Source organism: Aplidium turbinatum, chromosome 1, assembly GCF_918807975.1.
Source record: "Aplidium turbinatum chromosome 1, kaAplTurb1.1, whole genome shotgun sequence".
Taxonomy (NCBI): domain Eukaryota; kingdom Metazoa; phylum Chordata; class Ascidiacea; order Aplousobranchia; family Polyclinidae; genus Aplidium; species Aplidium turbinatum.
The window spans coordinates 40,160,449-40,180,552 of NC_137472.1; the positions used below are offsets into that span (position 1 = coordinate 40,160,449).

Consider the following 20,104-nt stretch of genomic DNA (forward strand, 5'->3'; position numbering starts at 1 on the left):
TTGTTTTGTAAAAATGAGAAATTGTAACTTAGCCGATTGAATTGAAATAAAAAACTTTGATTCTTTGTATGACGCATCCAGTTTTTTTTGTTTTTTTTTCAGACCGCTCAATCTACGCGTTATTACTAATTGTGTCACAGTAACTTTAAACCAAAGGAACACTAACAAACAAGTGTATTCAAAACCTCAGTTGTTAGTTCATCTTTTGACATTAACTTGAATTTTACTTGTTTAGTTTCTCGGCAGGTCTTTTGCATTCCTTTTTTAATGTAATATTTTCACCTTTTTGCCACTTTAAAGTAGCTTAAGTATAAAAATAGTTTTAGAACACCCCAAAATATAATAAAAGCACAACAAATCGCTAAATTTGTCAGCTTTTTAAGACCCAAACACAAGAAGCAACAAATTTCCACTTAATGGTTATTTGTTTATTTAAGCATTTGTAGGCATACCCCACACAGACCGTTTGTGCACCAAATGATATTTCGTGAGTTTTTTTTTACTTTGTGTAGACAAATGTTTGTTCACCGCCAATTGATGTGCACGCATTTGCTCAAAGTGAACATGACATTGACAATTCAATTTATTTTTGTCACTTTCAAAGCAAATGCAGTTATTTCTACGTTTGATTCAACATCTACAAACGCTTGGTTCCCTTTTTCAAGGCCAAGAACAACAAACAAAAATATTCATTCTTTTCATTAATGTAATATCTGCAATCGATGATTGTAGTAACCAGTTGCGGATCAAGAGAGGGTCACATGCTGCTTTTCCCCCGAAAAAAATCTCTTTTTCTTTAAAGCACATAAACTGACCCAACTGACTGTATGAGGTTAAGTGTGTCTTAAATTAGCAGCGATCTACAGGTTACAGAAACTCTGTCGCATGCTCCTCAAAAACTGAGAAGCAATACAATTTTTCGATGTACAATCGTTACTCAACTCTACTACGCTAATTTAATTTATTCAATTCAACTCTTTTATTTATTTATTTTAATTCAACAACAAAAAATAGCTAAATTATTGCTAGTTTTTAATTAATGGCGTACTTGTTCAATTTCAACATTATTTTGTCAATATGCTTCTTTTAATTTACAATTAACGACAGCATGGGCTGCTTCACTGTACAAATTTTGTGAAACCTACTCCTATTAACTCAGAGTTTCTTCATGGAAATTGACATCACCCACCGCATGTTTTCAAATAAATTGTTTACAAGTCGTATGCTTAGATTGAATAAAATTGGACAACAGCAATAATTTGACAACTTGAATCGACGATATAGCAAATGAATGGCGCCCGGTTTCATAAAAAAAAAAAAAAAAAAAACTTTATAAAAAAAAAAATAATTGATTTAGCTAAAACTGAAAAGATCATACCAGTATCGAAATATAAATGGCATAAAGGTGATGAAAAACTCAGAATTTTTATATTTAAACACAAAAACTAATTGCTGGTTAGTATAGCCTACTCTAAATAGAAAGCAGTGCAGGGCAGCAGGCTCTCACAAGGCTAGCGTTATGGTACCCAGATGAAAACCTTGTCTTCTTTTGCAGATCATTCTTGGGCAACTAACCTTGTTGGGGTCCCACTTGCGAAGCTTTGAATATTGACTTATGAAGCGGGCCAAACTATATTCTTACACACATTTACGCAAAAACGCTAAAACATCACGTATCGACAAAAACTGTGAAAAGCATGGCTTCTGTTGTTTGCTTTTAGAAGAGTTTAATTTTATTTGTAACACACTTCCCGAAAAAAATAAACAACAAATCAAACGTTGCTTTTAAACTATGTGCCAAAGGAACGTAATTACTAAAGACTCACTTCTTCTAACCTACATTTCTCGAAATTATTGCAAGTTTCAATGCCAAAGCTTTGAAATTTAAGGAGATAATTGGATAAAAGTTGTATGTAAAATACCTACTCATTGATGAAACTTGTCAATTAAGATAGAAACAAAAATGTGTCATCTATAAATTCTGTATGAAACAAAAGTAACTATCTGCTTTAGCACAAACGCAAACAGAAGCTTATCTTGCGAGGTTTAGCAAGCGAGCAGCAGAAGGTACAAAATCTGCTTCGGGTTCTGATTTCACTGTTATCTTTTAAACACGCTGATATTTGCATGCCATTAGTCATTACTTCGATGCACATTTTTACTATTTTTTTCAGTCGTAAATTTTGTTTCCAAGCAATGGTGTTGACAGCTAATCCAGATGATATGTTTGGAAAAGAACCTAGCATGATCATAGAGTCCGGAAAACCGAGATCTTTTTAGAGAGTCCGAAAAGTAAAAAACACAATGTATTCTTCAAAGTTCTACTGTGAGTTTGCATGCATTTCTTTACTTCTTTTTGAGTGATTTTTTTCTTGACAAATTTCTCGGTGTTTTTTTCCTTGTTTTGTTTTTTGTTTTTTTTAGAGTTGGCATGTTTAAAATAGTTAATAGTTTCATTGATACCTTGCCCAAACTAGCCTCTCTATGGCCTTGTTTCCGAAATATATTTTTTTAGTAATATTTTTACGCTTTTGATACTTTTAATACATTTGCAATATAGAAAAATACACTGATCTATCATGTTTAACCCTCTGTCTACCCAAAAAAAATATGCAAGTTTTACCGTTGGGGTCCATTGGACCCCAAACTTCAAAGGACTTGTATTGGACAAAAAAAAATCCTCTCCGATGATGAAATTAAAGCTCAATAGGAAAGGACGTAACAAACTACAATAATCCTAACTTATAAACACTGTAGAAAAAACAAAAATACTCTAAATTTAACAAAGAAGTCATACAGTAGCCCATGCACAAATCAAACTGATACGGAATTGGTCTATTCTTGAGCAATGGTCAAACTATTGAGAGATTTGGCTAAAAACGCATATTGGGCCTACATAGCCTATTAGTTCACAAGAAATATTGTGAGTTTATATATTATCGCATTCATTGCAAATGAATTGCGAATGTTCTTGGCAAACGTTGAGTTTGCAAGTAGGCTAATACAGAATTGTCTGCATTTTCGGTCTTGGTGTCTTTCGGAAAGATAGCATCTAGCCTACTTTGATTTTGGCGTTTGATCTTCAACAGCTGTTTCTTTTATTTTGTTGCGGATTTAGATGTCTTGTTGATATTGAAGTCGAAGCTGGTAATCCAGCAAGCTCTTTTCCTAGTTGGATCTAAAATTTTCTTTTCTTTCATGCATACATGCTGAATGTTGTGCTGCTATTTTCGCATTGCAAATGGTGCCATATCACAAAAGCATTGACAGCAGTGACATCGATCATATTGTAAAATAAAGCTATTGGCCATCTTCTCGTCATTTTTTTGGAAGCGTATTTCCTAAAAATTCTGTCAATAACGTCGACTCCTCTTTTAGTGCTGTTGTAATACAAGATTAATTCGAATGCAGCAGGCTTGGGGTCCGTTGGACTCCACGGTACAAGATGCTATTATTTTTTTTCTATGCTACCAACTTTTGTTTGAGATCAATAATTATTGTATTGTCCTAAAAATCAAGAAAAGTTTTGAAAAGTCAAGGTATATCAATATCGCATCTGTTATAATTATGTCCTGAGAAATCGCAGAGCGAAATTTGTTTTAGGGTCCATTGGACCCCACGGTAGACAGAGGGTTAAACATCTCAGTGATACACTAATGTAATGCCCATTGCCCAGCCCCAAGAAAACAAATTAAAAGTTTGCTTGAATAATGATGTCTAAAATCAGACTATAAACTATTCTTTTAAAACTGTTAGATAGTCGATCGAAAATAATGGTTATTCCCTTTGTCATTATATTTGTCTTCGTGAGTATTTTTGAAACTGTTAAAAAAAATGCAAATACAAATTACAATATCATTTTAACGGTTATTTTCATCATTTACTTTTTTTAACATAACTTTAAATTAAATTTGGTTTCCATTCCAAGCCTCCTCCTTCAAAACCTCAGTGATCATACGGTGTTTGATTGAAAATGCCACTATCTTTGTGCAAATGTTCAATGAAACAAACGCCAATCCCATGCACATCGCTGACGTTCTTGAGACAAGATGCACGTCCAGTAGTTTCATTCATATTCGTCACGGTAATGATGAAACTCGGTTTCGCATTGATCAATACATCGATCGAAAATCTTCTGCTTGGCAGCAACATAAAAGCCTTCAGTATGCTTCAGTCCAATCAATGTCGATATATCTCAAGTTCAACATACCATCAATAAGCCGATAGGGAAACTGAAAAGCCAGCTAAGGAAATTTATTGTTTTTTTGTTTTTCCGCTTTAAATGAAGCTTGTTTTCTAGCGAAACCATTTAAATGGAAAACATCTCCTTACCTTTTTTTTACGAAAGATAATTGAACTGCTAAAAATCAATGTGTTTGAAGAAGTCTGACCTCAAAAGGAAAAAGACTACACGCATTCATTCGACGTCATAACTTTAAGTATAAAATTTTTTTTAAGCAATAATGTGTAAACCTAATGCTTTTTATTTTTATAATCCATCAATTATATACAACAACCCACTGTCGAAAAAAATAATCCTAGAAAATACCGTTGAGACAAAAAAGAGTATGGCGCATTTAAAACGTCTTCATAAGTTTTCTCAGGCACCTTAGTGCAGAAGAAAAAGTTTTATCTTTATTAAAAGACAAAACTTGTTGAATATCTGACACGTCGGACAATTAACTTTTAAATCGTGAAGATTTTAATGCAAAAGCATGTAAGGGACGAAACTGTCAAATTAACCCATGCAGACTCGATTAATATTGATTAACGTTAAATTGAAAGAAAAACTTTGATTTGAATAAGATAACGGAAACGCTTCCAGTGTAATAATTACATTACCCATTTGTTTTGTATAAGTGTCTGGCATTCCAGGGTTGCGCACAGCAGTTTTGTTACTTATCTCCATACTTCAGACGCATTGTACCTTGTGGACTAAGCTTTGTAATTTAGTCAATTATTGAACTAAAATCCTAAAACCTCTTATCTGAACAGCTTTTGGACTTTACGCTTGGGCTCCACTGAGTGAACATCAGAGCAGATGTACAAACACTTGTGTGGTAATATTATTTTCTGTATCGTGAGGTTAAGTTATTCTTAAGGTTTCAAAAATGTTTTTTTCTTGTTTTCTATTTAGTGAAGCATACAGAGTTCATACCTGCACGAAATGTTTCATCTATAAGTCCGAAGAAGAAGGTTAATGGAACAATCTTGTAAAAACAATGACTTGCATAGAAATAAGAAAATAAACCAGCTAAACTTTCTAACTAAGCATCTTTCTTCTGCTACAAGTACAGAAATTAAAAAAATCTATGTTAAGCGTATATTCTGACATTAGTGTCCAGTGTCCACGTTATAGAGATTTTTCTGAGATATTGACCACTGAACATGACTCTTTTCGTAACTTTATCATTAACATGAAGATCATTATCTTTTTTCCAAGATTTAACTGTCAGTGTCAAACTAGTTTATTTACTAATTAAGGTTACTTTCAAGTTTTGCTTATACGCAATTTGCGGTTATTATCAGATCACAGATGCGCCAAGATGAATAACACCAGGTCACGCATCAGCAATATGTAGGATTGTAGGTTCTCTTGAACTTGTAGCACAACCGAAAACAATATAACATTGCAAAATGAAAAAAAAAATACTTTTGAAACAAAAACAAACTTGGTAAAATTATACTGACTCTGCGTAAAGTTTTGTCAAGAAAACACATAATTTTTTTAACAGCAACATGATGACATAGGCTTCTTCCAAGATTTCGATATCGTGCAGCAACTCCATGATTACACAACTTTTGATTGGACGTTTAATTCCATCTACAATGAATTGCACAAACTTCCAAAATGACATAAAATTTAATGCTTGATTTAACAAATTTGAATTGCAACTAGGGTTGCCAATTGTTGTTTGTTGAAGCCTTATGTTAGTTTTTTAATCCTTATGGTTTTAGTGTTCAGAAAGTTTTTGCATCACATTTTCCAAAATATTTAAAAGCATTTTAGTTGTTAATTTGTTTAAAGCCTTAAAAATATGATTTTATTTTTAAGCATTGATGTTTTTAACTTTTTTGGAGTTGGCAACTCTAATTCTAAATAAACATTGTAAATAAAGTTGCCTTGTCCTTGTGTAAGAGGTGATATTTTATCACATTCCGGCTAACGCCTGGTGGTTTGAAATTTAAACTAAGTGGGTGGAAAGGCAAGGAAGCCAATCTACTGTATACTGGAGATAGAGTATCAAATGTGAAAAAGGTAACGTAATGACTAACAATAGCCATGTTTAAATTGTCTCCATGTGAGCATTAGTTTCCATTCAAAAACATAATGTTAGTATTGTCATCGAGTTTAATGCTGATCTGAAGAGGAAAGTTGTCAGCAAAGAGGTCATTTGTTTTAGTCTCATTCTATACACACGTTAACCACGAACAAACCTGCAACAAAAGAAAGGTGTAGATTTCTTACCAGGAACACAATGTTTTGTTGTTGTTTTAAGTTTAAAAATGATTTTTGTGCATTGAGTGGAACTGAAATTGTTTATGCGTTCGACCACAGACCAACCATAATTATGCAAAATTGAAAAGGCTTTAAAAACGTCAATATGAAAATCCACAAAAATGCATTGTTGCCAAATGAAAATTGAACGACGAGGATGAGAAGGGTTTTCTTTTAGCGACCTCAGGATATCGAGAAGAAAACCTTGAGGAATTAATAATAAAGGAAGGCTTGTCATACTTTGGCCAGTGATGAGACATTTAAGGGGTGTAATGGCATTATCATGACTGGCAACATGTGAGCACGACAGGTGATAATAATAACAATGTTATGGTTTTATTTATTGTCGCTCTACCACACTAAGGTCTTTTGGCGACAGGGCTCATTTTAAATTTTATAACAGGTTTACGATGTCATCACATTATCATCCGACGTATTCTCACTGCGTTATAAAAGAAACATCATAATCGGTACGGTTTTCAAAACCATCAAGCGTTGTTCTTTTATTTTACTTTTTTTCACTAATATGATACCCAACTAACATGTCCCCCTGGCGGCAAATGTCGAAAGGATCTAGGTTACAAAGGAAAGGTTTTGTTGTTTTGCCTCATTATGCTTCAATACCAACGGCAGTCTTTTAACAAAGCATCTTAATTTAAATGTTGCATTTTGAATGCTAGGCTTAAAAGGGAAAGATTGCGAAACAAAACAAAAAAACGATCTCAAATGACCTTCGCTTCGGGCATACGGTCATTACTTTTATGGTGATTACGCTGCAGGGTCTTATGTTAATTGCTTTTCTGCTCAAACCTGGTCACGTGATACATTACACAATCGATCGCAGTTTTTGGATTGACCAGCTGGTGCTAATGCTTTGCTCCAAGCCTAATCTCTCCTGACGTTGAATCGATGAAAACGCATGAAAACATCTCTTGTCAAAACAGCTTGTGCTGCACACACAAAACATGCATGGAATTAGCTTTTATTTTATTTTTGCATTTTCAGATCAATCTTCGTTGCCTTGCCCCAGTGAAAGCGACAAAATACAACTATACATTAAATTCTATGCTTTCAGTTTATACTGCATTCTTTTAGCTTGATCTACATTCTTTTGTATCTGCAAACGATACAAACGAAACCACCTTAGTTTATGATGACGCTTTTTCACTCGGGCGTGTCATAACAGTTTGTTCTGCCATTTAGCCTGCTCATTAAAGGTAGGACGAATTGACTATAATTTGAAAGCAAACAAAAAGTATCCATTACAAAGGCGACATATTCACTAGAAGCTAAATTACAGTACAGCTTTATTGCTAAAACTGACTATGAAAATGAAACGATTATTATTATCAGCACAATGTTTTGCTTTGTTTGCTCGCTTTTATAATGATTTCTTTAATTTCAGATTTGTCGAGCAAGGTAGCATGTGTTGTGAGTACATAAAATCCACTGCTAAAACGCACTTGCACCCACAGCAGAATGTTTTGTTAATGTTTTTCAATCATAGAGCAAACCAAATGACCTACATGAACGCGTCACAGTAAGTGACAAGTGAAAACGTGTATTTCGCTTCGATCATAAATATTCATAACATATTGGCTTTCGCGTAAAGTAGAAAAATCATCTTCGATATTATTTCACTTGTAGGTTCCTGCTGTCAATCAAAAACAAACGTTCTTGATCCATTGGTGGTCTAACTGCCTGAATCAAGAACCGTAAAGAAGCTGCCTCTGTTTAGAAAGCTTGCATGTGGTGCCCCAACCAAAAGCGAGCACTGGGTTTTTGTTGTTAGTTTGAAAAATGACTCTGATCTTTGGCCAATAACCAGAATGGAACATGAAGGAGCTGATTTCATAAAATGAGCTATAGGTCACAAAACTGAACATCAAAAGCGCTTGCTTGCAAATTCCAAGAATTATTTACAGTAAATGTTGTGTTTGGGCATGTTCCAAACAAACATGTTTGAAAAGTTTTGTTTCGAAGCGATGTTTTTGTCTTGGTTTCGGCAGAAGTCGTTGTGAACCTGAAACCAAATCATTTGCCAAATATTTAGGCTTGCAATAATGTTCAGCCCCAAACATATTGTAAATGTTTTGTTTTTTAAAATTAAATTCTATGTGACAGACTTCGTTTCAATCGAAAACAAAGTTGTTTCGGAGAGCCCAAATATTGCAGATGTCAAAGTTCAGACATTACAGAAATTTTGGACCGAATGCTCTTTTGGTCATTAACGAATTAGCGCAATCGCTGGAATGCAAAATTGTTTGTTTCTGTTAACATTTTTGTTTTATTTCTGTGACAAGTCAAGTCAATTTATTTTGTTTTAACAGCGCCACATATTAACAAACATACAGAGTAAATGTAATTGTCAAAACAATGCATTGCACAACTGTTGGTTAGATTATGGCGCAATCAGGATTGTAGTGAAAGACCATAAGCAGTCATCTAGTCAGCCACCACCACCCACAATTGTACACAACAACTAGAAAGCCTCAATTAGTAGGCTACCTCTCTTGTAGTGAGATCTCGCCAACAGGATTTTCCCTAAATGTTTCTGAAGTGCGTCTAATTTGCATCTTGCTCTCTCAATGAAGCTCTGTGCAATAATGTTGGCATGATACTTGAATTCAACTTTGTGGCATGATTTATTCATGTTCAACATGGTGCCAGATAAAATAATTCAGTGCACAAGCTTCGGGTCAAAATTGCAATTTCCTATCTTGAAATAGAATGGCTGCTCTTGAAAAAGAAAGGTGTTGGCACCAGCATGATGTTATGCTACATGTGACAGCAATACCAAACAATCAAACGTACGACTACTGTCTGTACTGTAGTCATACTGTCATAAATTTGAAGCTCAAACCCTTATCCACACCCAGTCAGCAAATGTTTTTCTGCATTGATTCAATTAAACCAGTTTTACTGGCTGTGCAAAGAACGACTGAAATTAGCAATTTAAAATAGGCTAAAAAAAATTCAGAAAAATTTCTGTTTTGATTTCTTTCGCTAAAATGCTTCACGGCCACAAAACAGAATTGTATGGAAGTATTTATTGAACAATAAGTTACAACATGGCATAAACGAAAATCACTCAAACAAACACTTATTTATAAGTAGCTTATTGGTGAGTTACACTCAGGCCCGTAACTAGCTTGGAGCAGCAGGGGGGGCAAAAACTATTCTAGAGGGGGCCCAACTTTTACTTTCCGTATCATGTACGAAAACGACGTTTGTACACAATGTGGGTATATTTACGCAAGAACATTAATCGTAGGCCTAATACAACGTTTACATTAGACTAGTTTATCATAGAACCAGTCAGTGGCGTAGCCAGGAATTTTGAAAGGGGGTGGGGGTTGACGGCCGACGGGTAAAGACCGACGGTGTCTTCGCCAAAGGCGACACCCAGCAGCGGGGAGTCTGGGGGGCCTCCCCCAGAAAATTTTGAAAAATTACTTTGAATTTGGTGCATTCTGAAAGCATTTTCAACAAACATGTGGGTATAAATATTCCTATAAAATGGTGCTGTCCGGTGGCATAGCAAATAGATAAGATCATGTTTTCTAGGGCATTTTTCGGTAGTAAAGCTAAGTCTCTATGTTTTCCTGTTGCTAATTCCTGGCTGAGATATTTGAATGTTTGGTATTGACAAAACTCGCTCTTTTAATGCAGTTTCGTTTAAAATTAGGCAAACTTTGTTTTAGAGACAACATTCTACCACACTTTTATACACACAATGTTTACAATTAAATAACACAAGAAAATTTAGTATAAAACTGAAAAGTCAGCGAACAGAGCTAATTAACATAATTTTTTCCAGGGGGTGCCAACATTTTTGCAGGGCTTCGCCCCCCCCTGCGCCCCCCCTAGTTACGGGCCTGGTTACACTACGATGATAATAATCGTACAACTTGTTATAAAATCCATTTTTCGCTACATTGTTGACGATTGTTAACGATATTGAGAAAAAAAATACATGCTTGCTCTTGGTTGGAAAACAGTTAACCATTGTACGTTTTAGCGGATTTTTAAACCAGCAAGACCGAAAATTTCTTATGGCAAGAACTACAGGTTTAACAACTGATTGGCGTTCACGTTACAAAATTATGACAGGTAAACATGAGACTCATGTTGAAGCATTATAATGTTCCAAGACTTTTAAAAATTAAAAAATACAAGTTTTTAAATGACTCGATTGGAATTTAAATCGTGCTTTTAAACATTCTTAACAAATAATCAAGAAAATAAATGAAATATCTTCGGACAGGTCTCAAACCTACAACAATGGTTGATGTGAACCACTCGGTATCAGGTTTTGAAATACAAACGACTTTATTTTCATACGAGAAAGTTCAATCATAAACAGCTAAAAATCAATCAGAAGATCAATTATTAAGAATCAATTCAAATCAGATAGATTTGATTTTTTAGAAATGATTATTGTAAAATGTGTGTTTCAAATGTCTTGCACGCTAGTAGTTTCGAATACAAAACCAATCTTTGCGTCTGAAAACGATGTTTCGTGGTAAACTTGCCTTCCTGGTAAAAGTAGGCTAATATGTAAAATGTTGATACCACCGCTTTTTTTGTGGCTACATTTTGTCAAAATGTAATATTCGCATGGCAATTTGCCACGTGAGGCTATTTAGGCTGAATTTTCCTCGCTGACATAAAATTTATAGAATCATGAGTGGCTACTCTTATCCCATGAGAGAGCATGTGACAGCACCCAACCATCAAAATCACGCATTATAAATTTATTCGTCTGTGACCAGTAGGCCTATGTGTAATAGACTAAGCGGTAAAAATCTCCCTATATAATCCATTCTTGTAAATATACACGCGGAAAAATATCTTCCTATAAATTGTTTCAATTTATACCGGAGAGAATATTTACCCAACGTTTTTTTTCTGGCAATATTTATCAGGGTGGATTTTACATTTTCTATGGTGGATACTTTCTGGGGATATTAACCAGGGTGGATTATTTCCGAGGGGTCATTTACCTAAGTTCTGTATCTCCACGTAGTCGCCCATGCAAGTACTAGTTTGGAAAATAAGCACCTTAACTGTTGCTATCAAGGACTGAACAACAACATGACATTTATCGTGTTTTTGAAGGATCTAAAAAGCTGAACTTACTAAACAAAAACGGAGATTTAAGGTAGTGCGGGGGCAAGACTGGTCACATGTTGATATTCTTATTTATATCTTTACGAAAGGCTAAAAATATTTTATTTTTAGCGTAAAACAATTAAAGTAAGATTTCTTTTAATGAGCTAGTTGAAAAAAGTCGATTTTATTTCCAAATTGTGTTGATAGAGCAACATTTTAAGGAAAGGTCAAATGAAGTGGGAGTAAAACAGATCAGTGTTTTTTGATAAAAAACAAATATTACATTTACACATAAAAAGTGAAACAAATATTCCAAAAACTGTGTTCAATCAAGAAATGTAAATATACAACACTAAAATGTGCCTCAATAATGGCAGCAGTATGATTCGAGGTCAAATCAGTCGCTTTTTTAAAACTTAGCTTTGAAGATATGTTGCACACGCAAAATTTTATAAATTAAACCTTAAATTGGGATAAGCTGATTTTTGTGTAAAAGGTAATTTACTAACTACAAATAAGGTACATGCACGCTAAATTGAATAATTTCACATTTTAACGTATTGAGGCAAAATATTTCTTACAGTCATTTGTAATTGACCTGTTTTGCTCTAAACAAAGTAGCAATCACTGAACAAAAACAAATAGCCAATAAATATAATTTTCAAGAAAGAAAAACATGATGAATAACTGACTTTCAAAAGGTACCGGTGGTGTAATAATTATAGTAGCTATCGTTTAAAATAAAAAGTAGTTTCATAAGGTTTTTCGAACTTTAATGTTTCGTTTAGTCTAGATTACACTAGATTAAAGTTAGTCACAAGAGCGAAGATAAAACTTTTCAACACGTGACGTTTTGAAGCGTAGACCAACACTGCATGCAAAAATTTTGTAGTATTTGCAATTGCCACATCACATATGAATCACTAAGTGCTCAAAAGCATTTTTTGAGTTCGTTTTTTCAAAAGCGAAAAGTTTTGCTTGATCAAAACGAACTTGACCAGTTTAGCGCCGAACTACGCCCTTGGGAAAGAAATACTCACGGAGTTACGCCAACCCCTCAATTCCAGTGATGGAAAAATATTAAAATCGTCATTGGACTTTACTTTTGGGACACAGCTGCTAATTGCCGCGTCACTGCAACGAACTCTTTTCCAATTTAGCTAATTGCGCCGAGCTAAAGTAAACGCAGCCATGTCGGCTGCATAGACGAGTGATGATAGCCCTGGTACAGCACTCGAAAGGACCATGTTGGACACAGCTCAAGAGCATGCGGCTGTGCCTGTGGCACAACATTTAAATGTATGCCTGAAAGTGGACACGAAGATTGGCTTCCTTGCCTTTTCATCCACTTAATCTAAATCTTCAACCACCAGTCGTAAGCCTGAATATGACATAAAACGAAAACACAAGCACATCTTGCGTATTGGTTATTGTAAAACGAATGGTTTAACAACTCTTCTAATTGTGGTAGTTTGTTTGTAACACAACAAATCACTTTCACTATGCACCATTCTGTGCTAATGAAACAGCACAACAACTGTGTTGAGAAAACCATCATTAGACTTACATTTTGAAATACCAAAGTTTTTCTCCCTTGAGTTTGTTGATCAAAAAACCATAACCAACTCAGCGAGCAACGTCTACATGTTCAAACACTGAATCAACGTCTGCAAGCGTAAAGAATGTGAAAAGGTTGGATTGAGATGCTAACTGGGAATAATATAAACAAGATAATCTAATTGTGATAATAATCCGCTTCATCAAATGGAAGGAGAAAACAAATCCCATTGCAGAAATTGCGTATTCAACATCAATATACAACAAACCAGCTAGCACAAGCTGTCCTTTTTAATCGTTTTGACGTCGGCAAACGTTGAAACGCAAGGTAATGTGTTCTGGCTGATCTTGTACCAAAAGGATGCTTCTTGGATGTAAAAAAGTGTAGTAGGGCTGTTAGAAGCAAAAACACTTTCAAATATTTCGCTTCTCTGCCATGTGAAGTTTCTTGTCTGGTTTGGTTTCAATTCGTTTCGTTGTCAACTCAAAAGGAAAACAAAATGGAAAAACGAAACCGAAAAGCACGGCAATCTTCTACTAAAGCAAAGTCCTCTATTCTAAAGTTTAAAATGAGTTACATCATGTCTTTCGAAAAGTTATTATTAATGTAGCTTGGTGCACAAATGTTTTGAAAGCTAATCGGACCACATTTTGTGGAACAAAAATCCATTTGAACAAAGGAAATTCGTTTCGAACATCGAACATTCATTTCGAACAAGTTTTTCAATTGCAGCAAACGTATTCCTTCCTGGCTTGGACCGAACGACCTCTATCCATGTAAGTGTGAAAGCGATTGACCCACACAGTTATAAGAAGGATGTGAAATTGATGATCGCGATCACGCCAATTCATTTTGTATCAAACTCAAATTCAACTCATCTCTCTCTGGGGTAGAGTAAGGTCCTTCGCTCAAGATGCTGGATTCGCAGCATGGTTTTGCTTTATTTAAGCCTTCCATCACTGCCGGGCAAGAGTAGTATGAAAAGCTTTGGCCTTCCGGGGGAGAAGAATCTTGTGGATCTACCGCTGCTGCTTCACGAGCCGATATTTTCTTGAAAAAATAAAAACAAAGATAATACCATGCTGATCAGCTGAACAAACGAATCCACAACAAGGTTGTTTCACAGTTGGCTATTAAGCGTGTTGATATAATGACAGCAGATGTTTTAAGTGGTGTTTGTTACAGCCTTTAGGCCAATCACAAAAAGCATGAAATTTACAATTTTATTGCTGATAACAATAATTTACAATACCACTCTGGTTTTAAATCAAGTTATTAGAAGACTAGTATATGATTTTGTATTTTCAAGAGATATTTCTAAATAAAGTTATTCTATTTTTTTTAAATTTCAATAGGACAGTTTTGCAAGGCTTTCATATGGTTTTCCTTCATCATATGCTCTATTTCTACAAAATTCGATAGTCCTGTTCTTATAAGACGATGTTTGTAGGCTAAAAATGGCTATAGTTTAGATTAGTAGTTTAGACTTTCATCTTAATTTATAACGCAAGCTTCAATGTGTTTCTACGTCATGGTACATCCTGGTTTGAAACAGGAGCCACTATTTTTTTTTGGTGATGAGAAAGTTGTGGTTTGCATGACCTCTACAATTTACAAGGACAAAAGTCCCCGATCTTTGATCGTCGGGTAAAAAAAAAAATGAATTGTCATTGAGTTGGTTTACGATCCTAGTGAGTAAGAGTAATGAGGCCAGTTCCTTTTCGAGCACCTTTTTCACAGCAACTATGCCCATTTGGGTAGATATGAGCAGTGATTTTCAACATCCAGTTTGCAGGGGCGTCAAATCAGAAACGATAGTTGGAACCGAAGCACTTCAGCTTTTAGTAGGAAGTGTTCATCCCAAAGTACGAGTATGCCAAGTAAAAAAAACTTTGGTCTCATAGGTTTGAAATTTTTTTGAAAGCTTTTTAAAGTACTTAGTTATTACTTGAAGTATGAAAATCACAATTATTAAGATTATAATCACCTTTAGTTCATGAACCTCCACTTGCTGTTTAAACTGTGATCTATCGCTACTGCCTGGGCTACTCTGTGGAGTGTTGAGATGGATAACTTGAGTTTTAGGTGTTTTTTCTTCTTTATGATGACCTCCATTACTCAATGTCATTTTGTATGGTTTGGCACTGTTTTCCATCTGACAGATGTCTTTCATATTTTCTTGGAAGTTGGTTGCAGTGAACGCGTAGACAATCGGGTTTATAAAGCTATTGGCATATGCAATACACATAGTGGCAGGAGCCGCTACAATGTAAAACTGGCCATCTACATGAAAAAGTCCCAACCAACCACCGAGTGCTGAATAAATAATTATCACGTGGTAGGGCAGCCAGCAGATGAAGAAAGCTCCAATGACTATCACAGCCAGTTTTGCGATTCTGTCCTTTTTAACTCTTTTGCTGATTACTTTTCGCTTCACGGTCAGGACAATTTTGATGTAACAAACGCATATGGCGATCATTGGAATGATAAAGCCTACTATTGATTTGGTAATCATAATTCCCGCTTGAATGCCCTTTTTATTAGGAACGTCATGTGGAATGTAAAACGAGCATTGATACGTTGCTGGAGAAGATTCGGTCACGGAATTAATGGAGCTGAGTTCGTTTGAGGTTGCAGAGACGCTTGTTGTTTCTGTGGCCAGCAGAGGGCCAATGGTTGTGTTGCTGGAAAACGTAACAGCTGTTGTGGTCTGTACCAGAGTTCCAATATGCGGACGCAAAACTCTTAACACGAACTCAGGCAAAGATAAAAGAAATGCACAAAACCACACACCTCCACATATCCATCGAGCAACAGTGGCGTTGCGTCTCATGTTCATTCTCGATGCTTTGACAACAGCTAAGTATCGATCAATGCTCATAGCAGTCAGGAAAAAGATGCTCGCAAACATGTTGATCGCTGTCATCGCTCCTGAAAGTTTACACATTGCAAGGCCAAACGGCCAAGAAAAATTGTTCAAATAGTAATAACCCCACAGAGGCAGAAATGAGACAAAGATAGCATCAGCTATTGCTAAATTGAAAAGATACATTGTTGTGATCGACCAATTCTTTCGCTGGCGGAGTAATACAAACAAAACCACGGCATTTCCAATCAAGCCCAAGAAAAATACAATAAAACACCAAACAGCCACAATGGTGTACGATACTCCATATGTATACGAAGGCATAGTGCTTGTAGGTTGCTCTTGAACTTTTGAAACAATTAGAACCGCAATGTAGATCACTCACTGGAAACGACTAACTTCATTGCAAAACCTTAAACCTGCAAGACACATATTTAGGGTCAATTAGTTTTTTACATTTTTTATGTTTTAGCTGTGTACTAAACGTAATGCTATGCGATGGAAAAGGCTAGTTAGTAGCATAGGCGTAGCCAGGGGGGGGGGGGCGAAAGGGGCCATGGCCCCCCAAATTTTCCAAGTTTGGATTCCGAAGTTGAGCCCTTTGTTGAAAATTTAATAAAATTTGTAGAAATTTATAACGTTTTCCAAGACATCTGGCTATTAACACCCCCCAGGACTTGTTTTAGACACACAGAAAGACACCAATAAATTTTGCAAATCGTGCAAAGTTTACGCGATTTACGTTTCTTTGAACTAATTTGTGGAAGCAATTTCAGAATGGCTTACTGTGTTGGGTTTTTGTGTAGTTATTGAGTTTTTGTGTACGGTAGCTGAGTTGTTGGTGTTCTCTAATTTTAGCCGCAGTTTTTGCCCGTTCGTGTGTTAGAACTACCTTTAATAAGTTAATAGCTGTTTATCTGCTAATAAACTTCATACAAATATTACTCTAAAAGTGTTTCCAGAAAGCGCTATAATCCATTATTTGAGTGTAATTTTTCAAAAATTTTCCGGGGAGCATGCCCCCAGACCCCTAAAATACGCGTGCCTTCGGCACGCTCTAACCCCCCACCATTTTCATTGCTTCCCTTGCTCAACCCACCAGGATACGCCACTGCACATCAAATGGCAAAGGCTTAGATCCAGTTCATGTTGTTGAAGGGAACACTTTGTTGTTCTCTTCAATTCATCAAATATTTGGCCTCCCCCAAAAAATTTTCTGGCGATGCCATTGGTTAGTAGTTTTAGTGTGGTGTACATGACATGTCATGAACATCAGACAAGACCAACACAAAAATCACACTTTAAAATCACGTGGTCTTTGAGTGATGTAGATCAGCTGAGCGTAATCATTATAGTAAAAAATGTCGTTTCAAAGTTTAAACAAAGTTAGTTTTGTGGTCAATGGAGTACGCAGAAAGTTTTCGTTGGGGAGAGTTAAGATTTCAGTTTGTTGCATTAGTAGGCAGAATGTATGGTAGTTTTTATTGACGCAACTTATCAGAAAAAATAAAGTTAAACTATACAAAATACATTTTTGTGACGTTTTGTGTTATGGCTTTTGTTGAGAGGCGATTTAATCGTTATAAAGTTGGGTGTAACTTTCATCATTCAGCAACTGTAAAACGAATAATGCCTTCACTAAGAAACCTAATCAGAACAAAAACTAAAACAAAGAAATAATGCGTCCCCACACAAAATGTCGCTCCAAAAATGTTTTAGTAACGCAGTCAACCTTACTTAATTTTGCCACATAGTCATTAATTAATAAGTAGAAGCCACAGAGATTTTTTTAATTTTTCCGATATCTCTTGAGATCGCCTTGGAAACAATCCACGATCTGTCTGTAGACAGCAATCGATTGATTGCTTGGTCCTGTACTACAATGACAAACTCAATAACAATACCCTAAATTCCTAAAACATACTTGATTGATCAGTTTTATGAGACGAAAAGTACAATTATTTTGAGTAAGTATAACGCTTAAAGGTGGATGGTGGCAAACACAAAATTTTCTTAAATAAAAGGCATTCTCCTATATATTTTTTTTTATTTAATTTTGATTGTTAGAAAAATGCTCTTTTGCTTATAATATAGAATTTCCATACTCGGCCTACGACATGAACGATATAAATTTTCGAAGTCGCAAAGGCCGAGCTACTTCGGATCGATCATGCTTTGAAACGAATAATATGATAACAATTGGGTCAAAAAAACGTGGCGACTTTATCAGTTAAAACCAGTCAAACTGTTAGTTTGAAATTTAATTGTTAAACGAAATTTTAAAGAGAGAAGCATGGCCCAATAACCTCCCATGCTTACTCCTCTGATTATGTAGACCTATTATTATATAAATGTAAAGTATAAATGAAAATATAACGTTTAGTTATATAACACAAATTTGTTGTTTATTTTTGATCGATTCATAAATAATTAAATCAAGCTACAAGATATTAATTTTTCAATATATTCATGCATTCATCTGACAGAAGCGCTGCTCTAGGTTTCTTGCCTAAGCAAATCGTTAAGCTCAATCTTAGCCAAACTTTAGTCTGCTCCAATGGACCCTATATGAGCACTTTTCTTTGCGACTCCTGCAGGCTGTTTCTTAGTTAGGTCATGTATCTACAATACAGGCCTTAGCCCTTATGCATATTGCTTTATAGTCTAGCACTCTAGCATAATGTCAGCTTCCGTACAAGCCTACAAGGTATGTTAGGCCTGATAAGCGGGTAAGGTGAAACGCTTGTTGTTGACAAATGAGTGATGATGACTGACTCATGTCCAATAATAACTGTTTGAGAAGATATTAGGCAAAGTATCGATCGAATTTAAAATAGTGTTTCCTGTTTAAAATAACCTTCAAATATATTGCTGTTTCATCTGCTATGCAAACAAACAACTGAATGTGAATGAAACACTACAAAGCTAAATTTCTTCATGAAACTAGTGTAAAGAAACTATTATACGCTGAAACAACTCGCAGGGTAGGTCGAAATCAAACTAATATATGCGCAGGATGAAATGAATGACTATTAATATTTTGGCTTAAAACCATTACCGAAAGTTGGATATTGATTAAAAAGTAGAATAGGCCTACGTGACATATTCTTGTTTGGTCAGATCAACAAGTAAAAGCGGTGTAACCTACAGTAGAACAATATCACAAATCAGTGCGGTTATCAGAGAGACTCTGTCGTATACAGTTACACTTCCTGAAAGAAAATACTTTTCAAACCTTTAATACAATATAACCAATGCTGTCAACATCATCAATCAACTGATTTATGACAGTCGTTACACAATAGCAGATCGAGCTGGTTTTCAATGACATGACATTGTTTTGCTTGTTTGTAAATTACTGTCCAACAACAGTCCGCTTGTTTACAATTCGGCGTTCGGCCGTGGTGTTGTGGTATGCTGTCGTAAAGCTGAATCGCTTAGTACTTAGCTAGAAAACCCTTGTGTTTACATTGATTTAACATCTGTAGACGTTGAAGTAATACAAACGCGATAAATTTGGTTAGATGGGGCATTTAATGAGTGGATTAGTTGACATCTGACATGCAGAGAGTTTTCATCAAGTACAAGCGCTGTCAACCTACTGGAGGTACAAGGGCTGACAACGACTTCTCTAGCTTCTACAGGTCCACACATCTGTATTCTACAATCACATGAAAGTAGCAGGAGCAAGCTTCAGATAATTTTAAGCTCAAATAGAAACGCAGCTTTCATTAGCCAATTGCTTGATTTAGCTAAAGGCATTCATCAAAGTCTCACAACGTTTGTTCTAAGTAACAATCGGGCTCTTTCTGTTGAACAGTGTGCCCAATATTCACTGAGTCACGCATGCTTATGAAAACGATGTGCTGTGATAAAAGCCACCAAGCATCATCCAAACTGAAAAAGTTAACTAACAATTATTACATGAAAAGTGTTCCAGCAATAAGTTAGACAAAAAGCACTACAATCGTGTGGATTCTGAAAATCTTTTTGGTGACGTTGCAGCAGTTTTAGGTCTACTCGTTTACTTTTAACTTCAGAATCTTGAAAAGTTGGGCTTGATAAA

General features: G+C 35.5%; 1 protein-coding gene across 1 annotated transcript; it reads right to left on the reverse strand.

Moving 5' to 3' along the window:
• Positions 1–13,771: 13,771 nt before the first annotated feature.
• On the reverse strand, positions 13,772–16,224 carry LOC145769490 (type-2 angiotensin II receptor-like). The gene is made up of 2 exons (XM_082581140.1): positions 15,160–16,224; positions 13,772–14,222 (listed from the first exon to the last, which is right to left on the reverse strand). The coding sequence occupies exons 1-2, from the start codon at positions 16,222–16,224 to the stop codon at positions 14,010–14,012; spliced, it is 1,278 nt and encodes a 425-aa protein (XP_082437266.1). The 3' UTR covers positions 13,772–14,009.
• Between the last annotated feature and the right edge of the window lie 3,880 nt (positions 16,225–20,104).

Coding starts and splice junctions, on each gene's coding strand:
- LOC145769490 (XM_082581140.1), bottom strand. CDS start 16,224: ATGTATCTTTTCAATTTAGCAATAGCTGATGCTATCTTTGTCTCATTT. Junction 14,223..15,159: donor TGGAGGTTCATGAACTAAAG/GTGATTATAATC, acceptor TATTTTTTCAAG/AAAATATCGGCTCGTGAAGC.